The following is a 20,392-nucleotide window of genomic DNA, read 5'->3' on the forward strand; positions in this document are numbered from 1 at the left end:
TGCGTCAGCTCGAAAAATGCAATCACTCACTTTAGACCTTGCTATTTTCGCATTCGTACACAATAAACACTTGACCTGATCTACTGCTTCATTCAAATGCAAAACCAGAATTTAAAAAAAAAACAAAACGTTGACATTGTTTCTTTTAATTAATTGAAAATAAATAAATACAATAAAATTTTCAATAATATAAATAACATAATACTGCACTATTTACACTTTATACATATTATTACATTCTGTACAGTGACGGACAGTGAATTTCGTCCACCCAATTTTTATAACAGACTAAAAGTGTAAATTACTCTTTAGGTTGTGCTAACCTTGTTTCAGAACTTTGATTTATCATGTTGACAAAATGCTCCTTACCACTTATTACCTGTGCTTTGTTTTACATTGCTTGAGGTATAGTACCAATCCAATTTCCGGTTAAAAATCTGGTTAAAAATAAATAAGAATTTAATTAAATTTGACAACACGTATTTAAATGTCAGTTATCATGACAATAAAGTACAGTCTGCAGTGAATTCACTTTCCATCACTGTACCTGTTAAGAATACACTGCTTTTTATAAAAGTATTATGAAATGCCCAATTTTGTAATAACAAAAACTATTGAAATTAGGCAAAAGATCAATTAAAATTCCACTGTTTCCAAATGTGAATTATAACGGGTGTTTTTTTTTAATTTTGGCTCAAAGCGATCCATGAAAATTTGATTTTAAACAACCCAGCGTATTGAAAGATATTAATCTGACATTTGACACCTCACCAAGTGTATTAAAAATTATGGTCCGTTCACAACACACTCATTACCGCCAACTATTACGCCAAATTTAAATAGACTCGTTATATCTACACATAGACCAACCATAACAGTTAGATAATTGTAAAAGATAAAGTTCAATTTACCCCCAAAGTGACTCAAAAACTATTATAACATCACTTTTAATGACTAGAAAAATTAGTAATTACTTGTAAGTTTTTTAGAGTTGTCAATATTAAAATTTTAATTGAGCTTCTGTAAACCAGACTAAAGTGGTTCCTAAAAGTGGGAGAAATTTAACTGATATTTTCCCTAATTTCAATAGCTTTTCTTAATATTTTAAATGCCCTGTAATTTTAATTTTTATATAATTTAAATAATTTACATAATAAAAATAGGGCAAAGACTCTTAAAATTTCAAATTTCACAATTTGATTTCATAAGATAAATTTATAAAAAGCATTGTGTCTTGAACAAATACACAATGTAGCTAAATTTACAATCGAAATTAACATCACATAGTCACTACATTCAGTAGTATGGTCTTCTTGGATTATTCTAAAAATCATATTTTTAATAATAATCTCTTCTAAGCAACAACCTACCAAAGGGTTCGGTCTAAACCTATACGCCAACATCATTCTCTTCCTATACGCCTCATACTCATCTTCCTTATTATCATCGTCATCGCCAAGTCCCAATCCCTGATTTTGCTCACGTTTAACAGCCCTAAACACAAACAAAATTAAACAAACTTAGAGTACACAACACCTTACAAACTTATTCACTGGTTCAACAATCCCAGCTCCATTTGTCCCCAACCCTTGTCCTTGGGACCACCCCAACTTTTGCAACATTTTAAACCCTATATTGTCCTCTTTAATCTTAAATTCCTTGTAATCGGAGAAATTCGGCATACGCCCTTCTTTATTCGCGTTGGTTTTTTCCATAAATCTATTGAGTTCTTCTGGTGGTAAAAAATCGCCGATGTGATGTTTACCTTCGGCTTGACGGGTTAATTCTTGAGCCCACAGTTGCGTTGCCATCATTTCCTTGAAAAATGATTCACTCTAATTTATGTAAAAACAAAAGTTTTTACTACTTTATCTCGCAACTTGTGTTCCCAAGTTCCTCCTTCCACATCCTCGTCTGAGTCATAGTCATATTTATTTTTACCGGCTTTTTGTAGTTTTTCTAATTCGGCACGTTTCTTCATCATGTCTTGATAAAGAAGATTTATTTTGTAATGATCTTCGGCTTTGTCCCACTCTTCTTCAGACAAATTCGTCGAACCGTACGTATTTATAACGTATTGGATCAATCCAGGATCATTTCGTGTTATTTTTGATAACATCACGTTTCCTAAATGAGCAAAATGAACAAATTTAATAATTCTACGTGTCAAATTACATACGTTTTGTGTTCAAAGCAACAAAAATGTCTCCTATAAACTAAATTAAATAAAAATGTGCTAAATTTAGTTTTGGTAGGGATTGGCCAGACACAAGAGGCCGTTCCGACCAACTGAAAAGAAAATTTATTTTTCAAAATCTATATTTTCGAAACGTGCAAAACAGGCAGTCTACTGAAAACAAAAAATTCAAAACAGGCCTTACCACTTGGTTGATTTTGGGTTATCAACCCTGGCCTTGGTAATGCTGAAGAATTATTTAGCATAAGAGTAGGCGGAGGTATTGAAGGGTCTTTATCACCCCATCTACTTTTCCGTTTCCGTTTAGTTGTACTTTCACTCTCATGTTCTTTTAAAATCTGTAATTAGTCAAAAAATAACAATCAAATAATAGAAATTTTTATATTTTTATATTACAGGTTCCTTTTTCTCTTGTATTATATTAGTGTCGTTATCATCTTCAATAGCCATTTCAGGTTCGTAAATATCTTCCGGTTTGTAGTGTTGTGTGTCTTTGGTTTCGTTATCTTCTTGTTTACTGATTTCTCTTTTGAATTGTTCGACCAATTGTTGATACTGCTGATAGGCGGCGGATTCTTTGTGAAATAGGAACCTATAAACATTTGAAACCGTAACAAATTAATCGTTGGCGCCATGCATTCGACGCAGGTTTAAGACCAAGTCCTTTTTTCTGACTAAATCGCTTTGCTTTCGTCAAAAACAAGCCAAATAAATGGAAGAAGAAAACTAAATGATACAAAAGAAAGAAAAAACTGGCGAAAGCGTGCGTGTATCATGAGAATGGACTTAATCTGGTAGCGTGGTGTCCCTGCATACCACAGATTGGGGTCTTGAGTTTTGCGTTGCTTGACGACCTCCTCAATACCGGGTCCGCATTGGGCCACCATGCGGCCGAGCGACGCCATCGCTTCATAATCTGGAGTACCTGGGGGAAATACTTCACAACACATCACTAAAAGCCCCGTGCTGAAGCAGGGATGACTCGCGTGATATTCCAAAGTGATCATTCAAACGCGTAAAGTGAGTGCCAAAGTGGAAAAACCGAATCATCCCTGCAGCTAGGATTCTTTAAACACAATCAGTACTGCACTCCGGACTATATGCACCTAAGAAATCGTCCTGAAATTTACTTAAATCTATTGGAATGTGTAATATTAGTATTGTGTGGTTTAGACGACACTTAAAACTATTTTTAAACCCAGGTTTAGTCAACAACACTGACTGTAGAAAACACTTTTGGAATCGCATTTTTTGGTTTGAGCTTTTTTAATGAAAAATGTTTAAATAAACTTTATGGAAATAATTCTTCTTTTATCCTCAAGTATGTCTTCTATGTGACGCAAAAGTTGATATTTTTGCATAGATTTAGGTCGTTCAGGTATTCATTATATTCCCGTTTTTAATTTTTTAATATTTTACATCGTTTCATAAAAAACTGAATACCTACCAACTTTTGATAATTAGCAAAATAATTTTGATATGGTACCACAGCGACTTTTCGTTTAAAACTCAAGAAAATTTCGGAATGTAATTTTGCAGCAATATTTTACGAATTAATTTTCAAAATAACAAGTGAAATACTCCTAATACAGGATGCGCCAGAACTCGCGCCCCAGAGAAAAATGTCATGTAAGGTAAGGTACAGTTGGAGACAAAATTCTTTGGTCGTCACTTTTCTGACACTTTAATGTAATTCAAGCTTTAACGTTAAAATGAATGACAATTTCAAATTAATGACAGATGTTGTATTTTCCTATCAAAAATATATACAACTTGTCACCTATGATTGACAGTGGCTAAGAATAAGGTTAACAGTCCTAAAGCATGCTTTACAATTTAATGTCACTCAAGTGACAATGACGACCAAAGTAATTTGTCTCCAACTGTACCAAGAACATAAAAAAATGTTAAAAAAATTCTATCTATAAAAATTTCAAAGTTATGAGAGTGTAAACTTTGCATTTTTTTGTTAGAAAAATAATTTTCCAAGTTTTTTTGCTGCAGGCTATTTTAGAAGAGGAAACAAGCAAGCTGTATCCTAAATTGTAACTCTGTTTAATGTTATTTGTGGCTTTTATTGGCAAAATTTTTGTACCTTTACTAAATAATTATAAAAAACATATACAAGATCATCAGTATCATTAAATAAACATAAAAAAAAATTCAAATGTCAAAAATTTAATGTCAAAATTTTTTGACAAATAGAGAATTAGGGTTTTTTACATTTTTTCCATGTTCTTGAAATTACTTACTTGAAATTTTTCTCTGAGGCGCGAGTTCTGACACACCCCCTGCTGTATAGCCAGCGGCAAAACTATGGAATAATCTTACTTATTAAAACTGAAAATATTTTGTTTTGAGAAAAATGCTCGAACAAGTCAATTTTTTTTTAATACAAAATTCTCAACTTGATTTAAAATTGTATTTGTTTTTTGTTGATAATATTTCCCTTTTTCGATGATTTTTTTCTCGAGATCTTTATATAATATTTAATATTTTGGTGTTGTCATTTCGATAATTAAAATATCTATCAAATTGGCTAAAAAAATAGACGTCTCCACTTAAAAAAAAGTTCTAAAATTTTATATGAAGTTGAAAATTGTGTATTTTTTAAAAAGAAAAGTTGACCCAAAACACAATATTTTCAGTTTTAATAAGTAAGATTATTCCGTAATTTTGCCACTCACTGTCCTTTTGTCTTTTTTGTACATAATACAGGGTGTGTCAGGTAAAATCTAAGTATACAAGTTCTGTCGGGCCTGTCTTATTTTTTATTGAACATAAGTATATTTTGGCGATTTTCAAATTAAAAATTAATGTAATTAAAAAAAAGATATATTTTGTCTGGCTTTGGAATATGTATGTAATCACTCTAAATAAACCATACTACAATGAAAAAATGGATTCCAGTTTTTTTTTACAAAACTTGGGTAAAAGAAAGGAAATTAACAACGAACAAATAGTATTTGCAGTTGATAATTGATAAATAATGGTGCAATTCTTCTCCACCTCCCAAACTCAATTTACCTGCATTCATATCGTGGTAGGGCCCCGTTATCGGCGCCGGATTCATCATCGCCATCGTAGTGCTCGGTGGTGGTACATTCATCGGTGGCATTTGATTCGTGATTGGTGGCGGTTGATTAACAAAGCTCGGTGGAGGTGCTTGGAGTTGCGGTAGCATTGGAGGTGGACAATTGACATTAACCGTTGCCATGCCCATTCCCGGGGGTGGTAAAATGGGTTGTGCCATGAGTGAAGGAATTGTATTACTGACAGTAACAGGACTAGAAGGAACAACACCGACCGGAAGAGCAACCGAAATCGAGGCGAAATTGTTTTGGTTTTGGATGTTTGGTGGCGGTACTCCCGTGGTGATATTCTGAATAGTTTGGTTGTTTTGCAAGTTTTGTAGGGTTTGGAGTTGAGGAGGGACGGCTTGCGGGGGTGGAATTGTGTGCACTAGGATATTTTGACAAGGGGCGATGCTTTGAACTGTTAGATTTTGGGTTGTGATAGTTTGAGGGGGTGGAATACTGACTGGGATTATATTGGGGGGTGGCAGAGTGTTGGGTGGGGGAACGTTAACATTTGTTTCGGGTAAACTCGGAGGCGGGATCGATTTATTCGGAGGTGGGACATTTTTAATAAAGTCAGGGTCGGAGATTGATTTGTCTTCATTCGGGGTTGGGATTGCTAACAAATCGAGTGGTTTGGGATTGGGGATTTCGTTGAGTTGAATCGAAGTCGGTGTAGGGATATTCTGGACTTGGATAGGGGCTGGATGAGGGATATTCAACGCGTTGATTGGTTCAGGTTGAGGGATATTTTGGACTTGAATGGGATTTGGAGGCGGAATTGATGCTAGTTCCACTGCTGGTACACAAGGGGGCGGTACCGGCAAAGCATTTGCCGTGGAAACTGTCACCGAAGGTGGAGGCAAAGTAACAGTTGTCAAAACGCCAGATGCTGGAATTGTTACATTGACAGTTGGAGTGGTCACAAGAACATTTCCTTGAGAATTTGGCAATAGCAGAGTACTGCTGACTTGATTTTGCACAATTTGAGGGGGCGGCACGTTGAGAAGTAGTGGCGGTGCCGCAATCACAGAAGCGCTACTTTGTTGTGAGACGGTCGGGAAAACGACACCTGGTGGTGGAAGCATATTTTTCAACAGAGGCTGACCTGTTACGTTTTGGGGACTTATAGACATTTGAGGATTATCAAAGTTGTGTTGTTGAGACACAGGACTGCTAAATGATGTATTGATTGTTATCTTTGGCTCAAAAGTATTAGTTTTGTCAGAAAATCTAGATATTCGAGATTTTAAATTGCGTTCTTTTGGAGATGGTGAGCGACGTCTTTGAGACCATCTGCTATTCTTGTTGACACCTGACCGTTGATCACTACAAATTACGACTTTTACCCCAATCGAAAAATGGAAAATTCCTTCTTACCTAAAACTTTCCTTCGCTTTAAATGATTTTAATTTAGAATCTATTTTTTTCTCCTTCATTTGTTTGAATGTATCCAAGAATGAGCCGTCATTTGAGAACAAATTAAATCCACTTGTGTTTTTGCCCTCGGACTTTTTGGGAGGGCTGAAATAAGACAATTCAGGCAAAATATTAATGCAAGAAACAAACTCAATACCTTTTTGATTCCTTTGAAGGTGTTGGTGATCCTGCCTTTGGTGCATTTTCGGCGTTACTCTTCTGTTTGGCTTCTAATTTAGCTTGAATTTCTTTCTTCTTTTGCTCAATTACTTTTTCTTGATGGGACATTTGAGCAAATCGATCATTGCGAGTGATTTTTGGTTGAAACGGATCAGTTATTGAAAGTTTTTTCGACATGATAAAAATTAGGAAGAGAATTTAACGCCACTTTGTTTAAGAGCAACTGTGAAATTACATAATTGCAATGCCGCAATAATTAGTAAACAATGCACTTTGACACAAAGAGGTACGCCATTTTTACTGGCGACCATTTGATAACTCGAAGGCCGCCAACCTGTTATTATTAAAACACAAACGAAAAAGACGTTTTAAGAAAAAAAATATCATGGTGGGGTCACAGTGAAAAGATATGATTATTTTTATTGTTTAAATGATTAAAATTACGAAATAAGGTCAAGGTTTCGCAATTTTATTAAACGCGAATGTACTCAACGTTGCCAAACTGTGGGCGAAATTTAGTAAATTTAGACCACAAAAATTATTACAACTTCTAAAAATTGTACAATTTTATTAAAACACTTCGTATTTATTTATCGCCTGGTATTACATTATTACTTGAACGCCTAGGAAACATTAATCATGAATTATAAAACATTTGTCAACATTGCTGTACTCTGTATTATTGGCTGTCTACCTTACCAGTTGACAGTTGTAAAATTCAAATTTTAGAGGTTAGTTTTTTGGTTTAATTGTCACATGTGTTACTGATTATTGATTTTTAAAAATGTCGGTTTGGAAAAAAGCCGCAAAAGCGCACCAGAAAAGCCACAAAGAACGCCACCAGCCAGAAGAACGCAAGCACCTCGGTTTATTAGAAAAGAAGAAGGATTATGTCAAGCGAGCCAAAGATTTCAATGAAAAGAAAGAAACCCTCAAACTCCTACGTAAAAGGGCTCTCAACAAAAATCCTGATGAGTTTTACCACCACATGATCAACTCAAAAACGGAAAATGGCATGCATTTTGAAAAAGAAACTGAAGATGAAGATACACCAGAACAAATAAGGTTAATGCGAAGTCAAGATTTGAAGTATATCACGACGAAAAGGACGCAAGAATTGAAGAAAATTGAAAAACTTCAAGCACAATTGCATTTAGCAAGCGTGGATCACGACGTGAAAAATAAACATATTTATTTCACTAAGAATATAGATAAGGAAGAATTAACAAAGAAGAAATTGGAGCAGCTGTCAAAAAAAGAGTTGCCTGACGTGAATCTGGATGATTTAGCTGAAGCGACGAAGAAAAAGAAACATTTATATAATGAATTAGCAAAGAGGATTAACAGAGAGAAGGAATTATCAGTAATTCAACAGAAAATTGAAATGAAAAAACATGTGGAGAATAGGAAGAACGTTTTACCCCCAAAACGAGTGCGGAGAGGAAATCGCAATCGAGCACCGATTTATGTATGGCCATATGAAAGAAAAAAGTAAATTGTAAGTGATGTAATGAATAAATCATTCTAAATATTCTTCTAAAATTGTTCCATCTTCATTGATGTCTCCCTTAACCCGTTTGCCTAACACATCTTTGAGTAAAGAGGCGTCGATTCCTTTTGGCTCTGCTACTTTAATTTTAATATTTTCAAGTTGTAAAATATCACCGTTTCGTAGGGCTCTTGAGGCTACTAAACTTTTTCCAAGCTTGTTATAACAGGGATGTTCTGAAGGTTGGAAAACCTTCACAGGTTTACCCAAGGCGATTTCCAACTCCCTTATCTTTTTAATCAAAAGCTTCAGTTCTTGTGGTTCTAATGAACATTGATGGTCAGACCCTTTCTGTCTTTTATCAAGTGTTATATGACGTTCAATAATCTAAAAAATGTATAAAAACGTGTTATAAAGGAATTTACAATTACTTTTGCCCCTAACGCCACAGCAGCTACACTGACATCAATCCCAAGCTCATGTCCTGAATAACCAATCACAATATCAGGAAATTCCTTTTTATACAGATTAATAACTTCAAGATTTATGTCTTCAAGAGGCGTCGGATATGCAGAAACGCAGTGAAGAAGAGCAAAGTTTTTGTGATATTGGGTGACACACTCGTAAGTGGCCCTAACACCTTGCATCTCTTGCATTCCTGTTGATATAACAAGAGGTATTTTTGTTGCTGCAGCTTCTTTAATCAATAACAAATTATTAGAATCACCAGATCCAATTTTAATAAAAGGGACTTTCAAGGAAGCAAGAAATCGTAAAGATTGCAAATCCATTGCAGACGCTGTGAATAAAATATCAATTTCGTTGGCAAAACTCTGCAATTCGCGAAACTGCTCGTTTGAAAATTCCAGAAATTTTTTGTGTTCGCCGTAAGTTGGCCCCCATGAATTGGCGCCAGGGTAGGGCCTGGTTAAGGCTGTTTTGTTGAATTTTTCAGTAAGACAAGTTTTTTGAAATTTAACACAATCAGCTCCACTTTCCTTTTAAAAAAAAATGAGAAAAAATTTTTTTTTTTATATTATCTCACCTTCGCGAGTCGGATTAATTTTTTGGCAGTGTTTACATCACCTTGATGATTTTGGCCAATTTCTGCGATGATAAAAGTTGGGCGATTATTGCCGATTGTGTACTTGGGAGCGATTTGTATTTCGGCCATTTTAACGGAAGTCACTGATTAAATAGAGTCGCTTCGTTTGGTCAAGGTTTTTAAGTATAGGATGTAAAATGTTACTTCTGGACCAGCAGGGCATTTGGCGTCTTAAAAACAGGGTAGAATCCTAAATTTAGCTGTTTGCCCAAAAGCAAACAACCGAAAAAAGCCTAAACCCTCTCAAAAAGCATTAATTTTTATGCACCCCAAAATCTGAAGATCACCAAAAATTGGGCACACGAAAAAACAGGGTAGAATCCTACTAATTTAGCTGTTTTCCCAAAAATTTCATATTGGTTCAGAAATGAAATGATATTTTGGGAAGTCTATGGAATTAGGGATTTTAATAGAATTCTATGGAATACAGATAAAAATCTAAGGTCTGGAGTGGCGAACCCTAAATCTCAAAATGATGAAAAACCATTTTGGAGTGTCTAAAAATCAAGGACTTTGAGCTTCTTTTCAATTACTTTAATAACTTTTAGGACTAATTTCCATGGTTTTTATAAGATTTTTTTTTTAATTTTCAACATCCTACTCTAGAAAAAAAAATTGACATTATGTGTTGTTGAAAACAGAGGAATTTGAATAATAATTTTTTCGGCCGTTTCACATGTTTATCATTTTTTGATCGTTTTTAAATGATTTCTGTATGCGCCAATAATTGGTCTGGTCCAGTAATTGAAACACTTATTTTGGAATGTTTAAAAACAATGGATTTGGTATGTTTTCTTTTTTTTTTTTGGTGCTTTTAATGTAATTATGTTTGATTTTGGACCTTCAACAGTTTTCTTATGTGCCCATTTTCTGGTGGCCTATTGATTTTTGATTATTTTTGTTGTTTTTTCTTTTTTTTTTGCTGGTGCCAAATGGCTTGGTTCAGAAAAAAAAAGCCATGTTGGAGTGATTAAAAGCAAGGTATCTTGTTAGTTTTTTTTGGGTGCTCTTGAGGTAATTTTGCATTATTTTGGGAGATTTAAACGGTTTTTTTGTGTGCCCCAATCTGGTCTACAGATATTTGGGTACTTTCGGCTTGCATAAAAACTAATTAATTAATTTAGGCCTTTTTCGGTTGTTTGCTTTTAGGCAAACAGCTAAATTTTTAGGATTCTACCCTATTTTTTAAGACGTCAAATGTCCTAGTCCAATGTAACATTTTACATCCTACTTTTTTTTATTTAAATTATGCTCAAAAGGAAAGGAATTTTGAAATAGAACACCTGACACTAAATTTTCGTTTAATGTATTACAAGCAAATTAATTTAAGGACAAAAAATATACTATTCCCCAAAAATAACCCAGGTGTTTTTACTTATACCAAAAAAATTAAAATAACTAATAACTAGCTAAAACAATAATTTTACAAGGATTAAAAATAGACACTAAGATTTTTGTATTGATAATATTACTTCGTTAGTTTAAGAACGGATCCGTGTTTGGGTTTCCAAAGTAGAAAAATAGTCTTCATACTTGTTATAATTTAAATTTAAATAAAGTGCGTAATATTATCAATAAGAAAATTATGCAAAATAACTAAAAAATGAATGTTTGAAATAAATATGGAAAGTTTGTCACAGCAGAGGTGTGAAAACAATCATCTACAGGCTTCTTGGAGATGCATGCATGTCGCGCTCTCACGATTGTAGAAGTCGTCTGATCTCATCACAAAGGTGCGTCATGACATTGAACTTTCTCTGTTATTACTCAATCGGTATTCGACGTCATGGACCTGTGTGTGCTGCGTTACTGATAATTTGACAATCGACAATCAGATCAACCACTTACAAATTTTCATTAAACCGCTCCCGCGATTTTTTTAAACATCTCCGTGTAAACGTGATCAGTATGGTTGGGAGAACTGAGCGTTTGGCTGATAGAATGCCGATCTGTCTCCCTGATAGGTCGAATCTTGTGACAACAAGCCGTCCATCTGTGACTGATACTCCGCCATATATGGATCCTGACTGAGTTCCGGTTGACTCAATCCCGGTTGCGATAGACTGAATCCTGGCTGAGATAATCCAGGCTGAGACATTCCCTGAGTCAACTGTAGACTCTGACTGAACGGCTGAGTCTGCTCCTGACTCAAAGTCTTGCCCTTCTGTCTCATGGGAGGTTTGCGGCTGCGCGAATTTTGCTGTTGGCGGGCTTGCATGGCCTGCTGATGTTGGTTGTAGAAACGTGGAGGAACGTCGGCCATATTCATAAAAACACCAACTGGGACTGGCAGGTTCATCCCAGCTTGAGCCCTCTCTTGAGAAATGTAACTAATGGGATCGTGCGTTCTGCTAAATATATCCAAAGGTACAGCTCCACGCGGATAATTAAATTGCCCATTGATCGCAGTATTAGTCCTGTCATAAATCGACCCAGGTACCATTGCTTCACGAGCATCAAACATCGAAGTTGTCATAAAATGCGATCCCGGATTATCCGAATTTGTCAGTTTTTTCGGTTTTGCAAACTGAATTAGTGACTCTTTTAAATTTGTCAAAGGTCCCTCAACTAGCACCTTCTGTTCTTTGTAGAAAGACAAAAGATGGTTCCACAGTGGTTGTTTGGAGAGCACTTTCGGGTTTCCGACTATTATAATCCCGTATTTGGCTCGAGTTAGTGCCACGTTGAGACGTCGAGGATCATTCAAAAAACCAATTCCTTGATGTTCATTCGAACGCACGCATGACATTATAATGATATCTTTTTCACGTCCTTGGAACGCATCAACGCTCGCAATTTCAATTTCTTGATAAGTCTTACTATGAAGTGAGCCTTGATATTGCATATATTGAACCAAATAAGCTCGCTGACCTTCATATGGAGTTATAACACCGATCTGTTCCGGTTTAACGCCCGACCGCAAAAATCTATAATAAACTTAATAAAAACACAAATTAAGACAACAATTAGTTTACCTAGTAGCGATCTTTTCAACATTAGCTGCCTCAGTCCGGTTCAAATAACTAGTTCCAGATCCAGCAATCTCCTCTTGTCCTTGGGTCACGTGGAAAAACATAGGCCTATCAGAAACCGGCCATGGAAAATCGATCTTATTTAACTTCCGTTCATCGGCACAAACTCCATTTTGCAAACTCCCTTCGTAGAAAAAATTCGATGGGAAGCGTGACAACTCCGGATGCATCCTGTATTGCACTTCCAACCGGAACGGTCGAATTCCCAGTACTACCAACCTCTCGAACAAACTCTGCGACAATCCAGCCCTCGCTGCTTTCTTACACATGACAACCGGCCCCAATTGACAATGATCACCAACCAAAATCAACTGTTTCACTCCTAGTACTACCGGTACCATGCACTCAGGTTCGGTCGCTTGCATACTTTCATCAATAAGAATCGAATGGAATTTCAAACGAACCAATCGCGGATCACCTGCTCCTACACAAGTACAACAAATGACATCTGCAGCCTCTAGTAACTCCTTCTCGGCCAACTTCTTCAACATTCTGTATCTCTTCTCATCCACCGAACTCAACTCTCCAGTCTCATCTTTCAACTGTTGTAACTTCTGAAGTTCGGTATTGGCTTCCATTTTACGTATCTGGTTATGCAATGCGAGGAAACTCACAGGAGAGTCGATCGCTTCGCGCGATTTCGCACACAATCTCACGACTTTTAGATTAGTTTTGTGTATTTTTTCGGTAAGCTGATCGACTGCTGTGTTACTAGGAGCACATACTAGGACAGGTCCGCCATTTTGTTTCACCAGTTGGTAGACGATGGTAGCGGAAGTCACGGTTTTTCCCGTTCCTGGAGGACCTTGAATCAGGGAGAGTGGCCGTTGAAGGGCATGTTTGACGGCGTAGACTTGAGAACGATTTAAATCAGGGAGATTTGGGGCAGAAAAGTGTTTAGGGAGGTGGCAACGAAAAAGGACTTCTTCGACTTCATGGCCGAGGAGGCGGTGGTAGATGTAGGCCGAAACGGATGTGTCATCAACAGCAAATTTTCGCAAAGCGAGTTGCATCCTGCAATTTACAAGAAAGTGGAAAACGTAAAATGATAAACCCTTGTTCAAATTCCAAAAAAGTTATCTAAAGTTGAAAAAACAACTTATAATTTAGATATTAAATAAAAGAAATAATAAATTTAGTTTGAAATGAAGGTAAGCCTTTAAAATTTGCATTTACCAATACCATTTAATAATATTCTCGACGAAAAAACAACTAAACATTATACATTTCTTTGATTAAAAAAAAAACTTGAAACTTTATAATGGGTATATTCGTAAATCCACTTTACAAAGTACGAGCTTAAAAAGTTTCAAAAAATGTTTTCGGTTTTATAGAAAATTCTTTTTCAGTCTTCTTATTGAGTAGGAAATTATTCCTAGTACTTTTTAATTTTATAAATAAAAAACCGTGTTTCTTTGTGTCTTAAACAAATTTTACTGTTTATTATAAAAAAGCTTATAAACAGTCATGATTTTTTTTAATTACGCAAGGCTTCAAAAATTATAGATAAAACAGCAACCTCCAATTGTTAGCAATTTTATTGATTCACAAATTTATAACTTAAATCCAAATAAAAGCAGATTGGTGTAAAAACTGGTGTAAAAAACGTAATTAAATAAGTAGTGTTCAGAAATAAGAAGAAAAAATGTAACATACGTTGATTAAACATGACAAATTCTTATCTAAGTACAAGTAAAAAATTTTTTTAAATTAAAATGTGGTAACCTTACACACAACAACAGTTCCAATTATAAAACGTACTTATTTCTGTTAGATTGACCTGATTTTTCACTTTGTTGGTTTTATAAAATTAATGATTAGAGTACATTCCTGCTTACCTGTCAAAACTAGTACTTTTCCAGATAAAATCCACCACAAAATTGCTGCTACAATCAGTAGGGGCCCCATTTCCGTTCTTCAACTCAATGCCAATATCTTCTCCGTAATTATCAGGAACTTTGATAACATGTCCCACCCCCGCCCAAGATTTATGCATTTCCCCCACGTATCTAAGCCTTAATTCGTCCCCATGCATTAATTTCATGTCCCCGTCCGTTTTAGCAAGGGTAAAATACGCAATTGTTTTCTTATTCAAACCGACGTCCCACCTAACTTCAATGTTTTCCTGAGTCTGAGACTCTTTTAATCTTTTATCATAATCAGCTTCAAGTTTAACAAGAGGGCCAAAAATGTTTTGGTATTGGTAACCGTCCTCATATCTCAATAAAACCTTATAAAACAAAAAATAATAATTACGTTAGAATGTGCTAGTAAGACTAACTTGTTGGGGTTCTTCATCAACTCCTGGACGCTCTAAATCCTGAAAAGTGGCGTCAACGTTGTCTTTCCAGAGTTCTTCAAGTTTGTTAATTTGTTGAGCTGAGATTTGGCGAGCTCGCAGTTGTTCTTGTTCTGAAGGTATTTTTACAAGCCACGTGAGAAAACAACGATCAGTAATGAGGGGTTTCCATTGGTCTTGATCCCAGTTCATGTCCTATTAAAAAGTTGTGAAATTTTCTTAATTTAAACAGAAAGAACTTACTTTTAGGGAGTTTTGAGCGGCACAAGGTTGGCGACATAGTAAGACCACCACAGAGTCAGCTTTGGCAGGAATAAACCCCAAAACGAAAACATTGCGGACGCCACAACTGTAACATTCAAGGATGGTCTCGCCCAAAGGGCCATCTTTGTGTAAGGTCACTTCCTTATGTTTGGCTCGGACCTAAATAACTCAATGAAAAAGTTGTTTTCATGTCTAAATTTATTACCAGATGGTTAATTATGTGACTTCCTGAGGTATTTCCTCTGCCGTTACAAAACCACTTTTTGCAACAGTTGCACATGACAACGCAATTGGGTTCATGAATGCCGCAATATTTGCAAGCGTAATTTGGGAGTTCTTTGCTGTTGAAATACTCCTCATCTTCTTCTTCAAATTGCAGTTCCCCTAAAGCACTTGTCGCATTCGCGATTTTATTATTGATGTTGTTGTTAAGCTAAAAGAACGTCATATGACACTGAACCAGGGGGCGACCTTGCACTAACCTGTACACCGGATACTTTGGGGCCCGCGTGGTCATGCTGCGATGCTTGTGTTTGCGATGGAATCGTGAAATCGGTGAATTCGCATTCTGATCCTTGGGTGTCAGCCCCGATTAAATCGTTTTCTTCGGTCTCCAAAAACGTGAGAGTCTGAGAACTGGGGCCGTATGCGTCGACACTCATCCTGGGGATTTATTTTCGAACAAGTTGAATCACAGATTTATCCACGTTTATTGTTTAAAAACTTTTAACACTTCAACTGATGACAAGTCGACAGTGGTTACTTTAAAATTTCTACATTTTTGTCCTGGCAAACGCCATATTTTCCTGATTAATCATTTGTTTTTTTATCGTCATTTCTCCTTCCAAGGCATAATTGACGGCGCGGGAAATTTAAACATCACAATGCTTTTGATAGATACTTGTTCATTTTTTACCTTTTTGAGTTTTCTTGTACACTACATGATTTAACTCAAGATGTGTATTATTAATACGGTTAAACTATTTTAAAGTTTTTATTTTATATCCTTGCAAAAATCTCGTTTCTCATGGGTTTTCACATTGTTACCAACATGTAAGAGTGAGACACCTACGTTGTAAGGTCTTAAGTTAAAAAAGATAAGCAAATGTTTCGTTGTTTTTAAAAGTGACTAAGGCTACGATACTTACTATTTTTTTTTTAACAAAATTGAAAAAAATAACAAGTACGGATAACAAATATAACTTATATGCCGGGTGTCTGGTCTCAAACTCGAACATAGGGAAATAATTTGTCAATTTCTTTGATAATAAAATAAATAGGTACAATGTACAATGGCGAGCATTAAATTTTGGTCATTTAATGTCATTCCCTTAACATGCTCTACACGTGCTCTGTTGTGAAACAAACAACAAACGTGTGGATGTCAAATCACATAGCTGTCTCGAAACTGCTGATGAAACTTCTAATGAGCTCCAACTAATCAGCTACCTCAACTTCAAAAAATCCTCTCTCCAGCATGGTAATTATTTTCACTTTGTTGAAGTTAGAAACTGGCGACACAATAAAATATTTGTTCATTAGTTTTTTCAAGGATTTAATTATTTTTTATTAAAAACAACAAAAAGTATTAAGTGATAAAGAAAATCAAGTACGTTGTGACCATAGAAGCCCTTTCTGCATTGTAGTAATTATTCATTTTTATTTTACTCCAATTAAATTGTAAAAAAAAATTGGCGTTTTTGACAACAACTAAGTACAGTTGCAGAAACAAAATACTTTGGTCGTCAAAGTCACTTGAGTGACATTAAATTGTAAAGGACTGTTAACCTTATTTTCAGCTACTGTCAATCATAGTTGTATGTACAGTTACAGAATTGAAATTTTGGGCTGTATTTTTCTGTCACTTCAAAAAGTTCACTAGCTGTAAACCACCTTTTACTGTCATCATGACTGACATTTGACAATTAAACTTTTTTGTCAGTGACGCTATTTTTTAAGTCAAAATGACATAAACATGTTAAGAGCTTCTATCTTCTTCTTATTCTATGGACAAGAGTAAAAATTAATTGTATATTAGAAAACCAGTAAAACAATAGAGAAATTATCTTTGCCTACCCACCATGTAGTAAGAAGTAGAGTGTGGGCACATCAAATTAATATTAAATATTTATTAATATAAATAACATAGACAAATGCAAGTACCACTTGCTACTTTTTTAATATTTAACAATTCCAATTTTTAAGTACAGTTGGAGACAAAATAGTTTAGTCGTCAATGTCACTTGAGTGATATTAAATTGTAAAGCATGCTTTAGGACTGTTAACCTTATTTTTAGCTACTGTCAATCATAGTTGACAAGTTGTATGTAGATATTCTTGATAGGAAAATAAAATAGCTGTCATTAATTTCAAATTGTCATTCATTTTAACGTTAAAGCTTGAATTACATTGAAGTGTCAGAAAAGTGACACAGTTGTCTCCAACTGTACTAAGTATAGGTTGTTTGGAATAAGAAAGACCCTGAGTCGCGGGTGCGCAGGGGACAAAATAATTAGAAGCTTAATTTTTTGTAGACAGTTCTGCAGTTGACATCGTTACAATCCCCAGAAAAGTATAGTTTTTGATCCAGTATGAAGTTTTGTCGATGCGAAAATAAAGAATAAAATTGATCACAGCTAAACCGGTTGTCCATCACTCTCTTACAGAGACTTGTTCTTTCTATCTTCTGCGCCTTTCTTATTCTAACACAACCTGTAGATCACGGATGAGAGAGTAGATAACTTGTGGTTTCTTAATTTGATCACGTAGTGTTTTGGTTTCCAATAACTTAATATAATAATGTGCGTTCATAAAAAAAAAACTCGCAGTAGGCGAACGTATGTCGTACAACAAAAAGTTTTAATTATCTGTCATCTTCACAAATGGATAAATGAATTAATCAAAGACATACAAAATATTTGTCAAAGCACTCTTGAGTTTTTTTTATGAACGCACGTTATATTGTGTTGGTATATATTTATAATTAGCAATTTAATTATTTCAAACTCACTTTTTTGATGTACTGCGACAATTTAACATTTATATAAATAATTTATTCTAGTTTTACTGCATTATGTTATGTGACACAACTCATGATTAGTATTGATCACAAATTCTCAACAGCCCTGCAATGGGTATTTTTACAAAATATTTCTTAAACACATCTTTACATGGGTTACATTTCATATCAGATAAGAGGTTCCACTGGACTGAAAAATTATTTTGGACAATATGTGTTCTAGCTTCTTGGGTAAATTCCAAAAATTGCTTAATTTTTGCTATAGAATGTTAACAGGCCGCTTCTATCCTATTAATATTTAACGCATTAGACCAGTACCAAAACCAGAAAATATCCTTCTCGGTAGACACATCTTACTTAAATTGGCAAACAAATTTCCCATCCATTGTAATTTGCGAACGATCGAATCCAAGAAAAATGCTTGATGCTAACAAAAAGTAAGTTATCTGTCATTTTAATTTTTAATAAATCTTTGAAGAATTTTCGGTTCAATATCCCAACAGTTTCCCAAACTTGAAACGTTTGTTTTCTTCGACGGTTCTATAAGACACACCCAAGTTTGTCAACCAAATGGTGCTTTACGTGACAAATGTTTGTTAACAAATTATTCGCAATACATGTATAAGGTTGTGGTATTTTCCGGCAAGTTAACATAACTGCACTCTTTTAATTACAGTTCCGCAGCAGTTGTTCGGAAGCAATTAGTTCGTGTTTTTACAATAACGAAGAGTTTCCGTGCTGCGACGAATTCTTGTCCATACATACTTACCACGGACCTTGTTTTGGCTTTAATTCATTGGTTTCAGGGTACTTGCAATTATTTCCCAAAACGTAAATAATGAAATTTTTCTTAGAAAATACACAGATAGGGAAAAACTCCCTTTCAAAATAACACGTGATTCAAATTTTGGATACGGTAATTTATCGATTGAGCTTTACCACGATGGGTTCATTGTGTATGGGTTAAGCCAAGATTCTGTCCCAACTAAAGAAAGTTCCAGCGAGTACGTGTTACTAGATTCACGCACAAGTTCAGGAATTGTTGTTAATACAGCCTACAAGACGTTTTTGTCAGTTAAAGTAAAAATGAATTATATTTGAGTCACTATTTTAATAAAATGTTTTAAAGGAAACATTTACAGACGAAGCCGCTAGGTTGATGAAAATCGAAAATCGTGGTTGTCGATTTTATGATGAAAATAATTTGCAACATGCAAAATTGTACAGCACTTCAGCTTGCACGAATGAATGTCTTGTTGAAGCTCAAAAACAGATCTGCAACTGCACTTATCACATTCTACCACACAATGGTAACAATTCATTAAAAAACTAATTAAATTAAATCTAATTTCTAGATAAAGTCAAGGAATGTGATTTTGAGGGGTTACTGTGTACCATTGATAATAAAAAAATAAAAGAAAAAACAACTTCTTGTAATTGTACAAGTTCTTGTTTCGACGTTGAAGTTGTCAATATTGGATTTACCAAAACTCCAATACAGAAAAATCAGTTTAGAAATGACCAAAGCCAGGTTCGAATCGATTTCATCGTGTATCCTCCTACTTTACGTTACAGCAGAAGTGTGGTGAAAACGCCTCTTACCATGCTTGGTGAAATTTAAAATTCAAATTGAATTTCGAATTGGTCATTGCAAGTTTTAGTTTCAGTTGGTGGTTCTGTTGGTTTATTCGTAGGTGCAAGTTTACTTACAGTAATCGAGATTATTTATTATTTTTTCATCCGTCCTCTTGGTGACAAATACATAAAACATGAAAGAAATAAGGAGATGAAAAAATCAGAGATTGATAATTTAGATATGGTTTATTATAAATACGGCACTTTATTTGAATTTGTCAATTAGGTGCACCTTTGTTTCTATTTTAATGAGGCGTGAAATGCTTTTATTCTAGCTCTCACATTAATAATAACTACTGTAAATCACACACGACTTTCACTAAATCATGACTGGAGTATTTTTTAAATTTTTATCAAAGAGAAGAAAAAATTTGTCGCGCCAAGGCTTTCAATTATCATTCTGGAGTCTCTGGGAATTAACTTCTTTGAATAATTCATGTTCCAGACGGCTTCGTTTCAAAAAAGATGGGAATTGAGACAAGGCTAATAATCCATTGTTGCATTTCATTATAAAGTTTAACAACCATCGGTCTGTCTGCATCACGCGACATCCATTATTTAACTTCAGATAACTGTTTTCCTTGTAATAATTTGTTGTTCGGACATTTTTCGATAGCAGACTTACGCAACTAGTGTCAAAACAACAGGATTTATCACAAGAGAGCAAAAGAAAGTC

General features: G+C 35.0%; 4 protein-coding genes and 1 pseudogene across 7 annotated transcripts; 2 read left to right on the forward strand and 3 right to left on the reverse strand.

The window, feature by feature from the left end:
* Window positions 1–130: 130 nt before the first annotated feature.
* On the reverse strand, window positions 131–7,316 carry LOC123007784 (formin-like protein 20). 2 transcript variants are annotated; one of them, XM_044403227.1, is made up of 10 exons: window positions 6,851–7,316; window positions 6,655–6,798; window positions 5,225–6,603; window positions 3,014–3,122; window positions 2,594–2,789; window positions 2,382–2,535; window positions 1,868–2,127; window positions 1,546–1,817; window positions 1,371–1,494; window positions 131–1,323 (listed from the first exon to the last, which is right to left on the reverse strand). In XM_044403227.1, the coding sequence occupies exons 1-10, from the start codon at window positions 7,048–7,050 to the stop codon at window positions 1,297–1,299; spliced, it is 2,865 nt and encodes a 954-aa protein (XP_044259162.1). In that variant the 5' UTR covers window positions 7,051–7,316; the 3' UTR covers window positions 131–1,296. The 2 variants fall into 2 exon arrangements, with proteins under 2 accessions (XP_044259162.1, XP_044259161.1); XM_044403226.1 differs by having other exon boundaries at window positions 3,014–3,134; window positions 6,851–7,315.
* Window positions 7,317–7,430: 114 nt separating this feature from the next.
* Window positions 7,431–10,623, reverse strand: LOC123007789 (sialic acid synthase). The gene is made up of 3 exons (XM_044403235.1): window positions 9,408–10,623; window positions 8,794–9,360; window positions 7,431–8,749 (listed from the first exon to the last, which is right to left on the reverse strand). The coding sequence occupies exons 1-3, from the start codon at window positions 9,534–9,536 to the stop codon at window positions 8,393–8,395; spliced, it is 1,053 nt and encodes a 350-aa protein (XP_044259170.1). The 5' UTR covers window positions 9,537–10,623; the 3' UTR covers window positions 7,431–8,392.
* LOC123007790 (probable U3 small nucleolar RNA-associated protein 11) lies at window positions 7,570–8,402 on the forward strand. Its single transcript, XM_044403236.1, has one exon. The coding sequence runs from the start codon at window positions 7,658–7,660 to the stop codon at window positions 8,366–8,368; it is 711 nt and encodes a 236-aa protein (XP_044259171.1). The 5' UTR covers window positions 7,570–7,657; the 3' UTR covers window positions 8,369–8,402.
* A 128-nt stretch (window positions 10,624–10,751) lies between the features above and the next one.
* Window positions 10,752–15,891, reverse strand: LOC123007783 (regulator of nonsense transcripts 1 homolog). 3 transcript variants are annotated; one of them, XR_006412886.1, is made up of 8 exons: window positions 15,545–15,891; window positions 15,268–15,495; window positions 15,042–15,221; window positions 14,781–14,993; window positions 14,338–14,729; window positions 12,443–13,513; window positions 11,316–12,394; window positions 10,752–11,259 (listed from the first exon to the last, which is right to left on the reverse strand). XR_006412886.1 is itself a non-coding variant. In XM_044403225.1 (7 exons), the coding sequence occupies exons 1-7, from the start codon at window positions 15,722–15,724 to the stop codon at window positions 11,371–11,373; spliced, it is 3,288 nt and encodes a 1,095-aa protein (XP_044259160.1). In that variant the 5' UTR covers window positions 15,725–15,891; the 3' UTR covers window positions 10,752–11,370. The 3 variants fall into 3 exon arrangements, 1 of the variants encoding a protein (XP_044259160.1); XR_006412885.1 differs by having other exon boundaries at window positions 10,752–11,268; XM_044403225.1 differs by having other exon boundaries at window positions 10,752–12,394.
* A 2,402-nt stretch (window positions 15,892–18,293) lies between these two features.
* LOC123007891 lies at window positions 18,294–20,014 on the forward strand (annotated as a pseudogene).
* Window positions 20,015–20,392: the final 378 nt, after the last annotated feature.

The sequence above is a fragment of the Tribolium madens genome, unplaced genomic scaffold, assembly GCF_015345945.1.
Source record: "Tribolium madens isolate multiple individuals breed KSU strain unplaced genomic scaffold, Tmad_KSU_1.1 Scaffold_3;HRSCAF=73;Tcas5.2_LG2, whole genome shotgun sequence".
Taxonomy (NCBI): Eukaryota; Metazoa; Arthropoda; class Insecta; order Coleoptera; family Tenebrionidae; genus Tribolium; species Tribolium madens.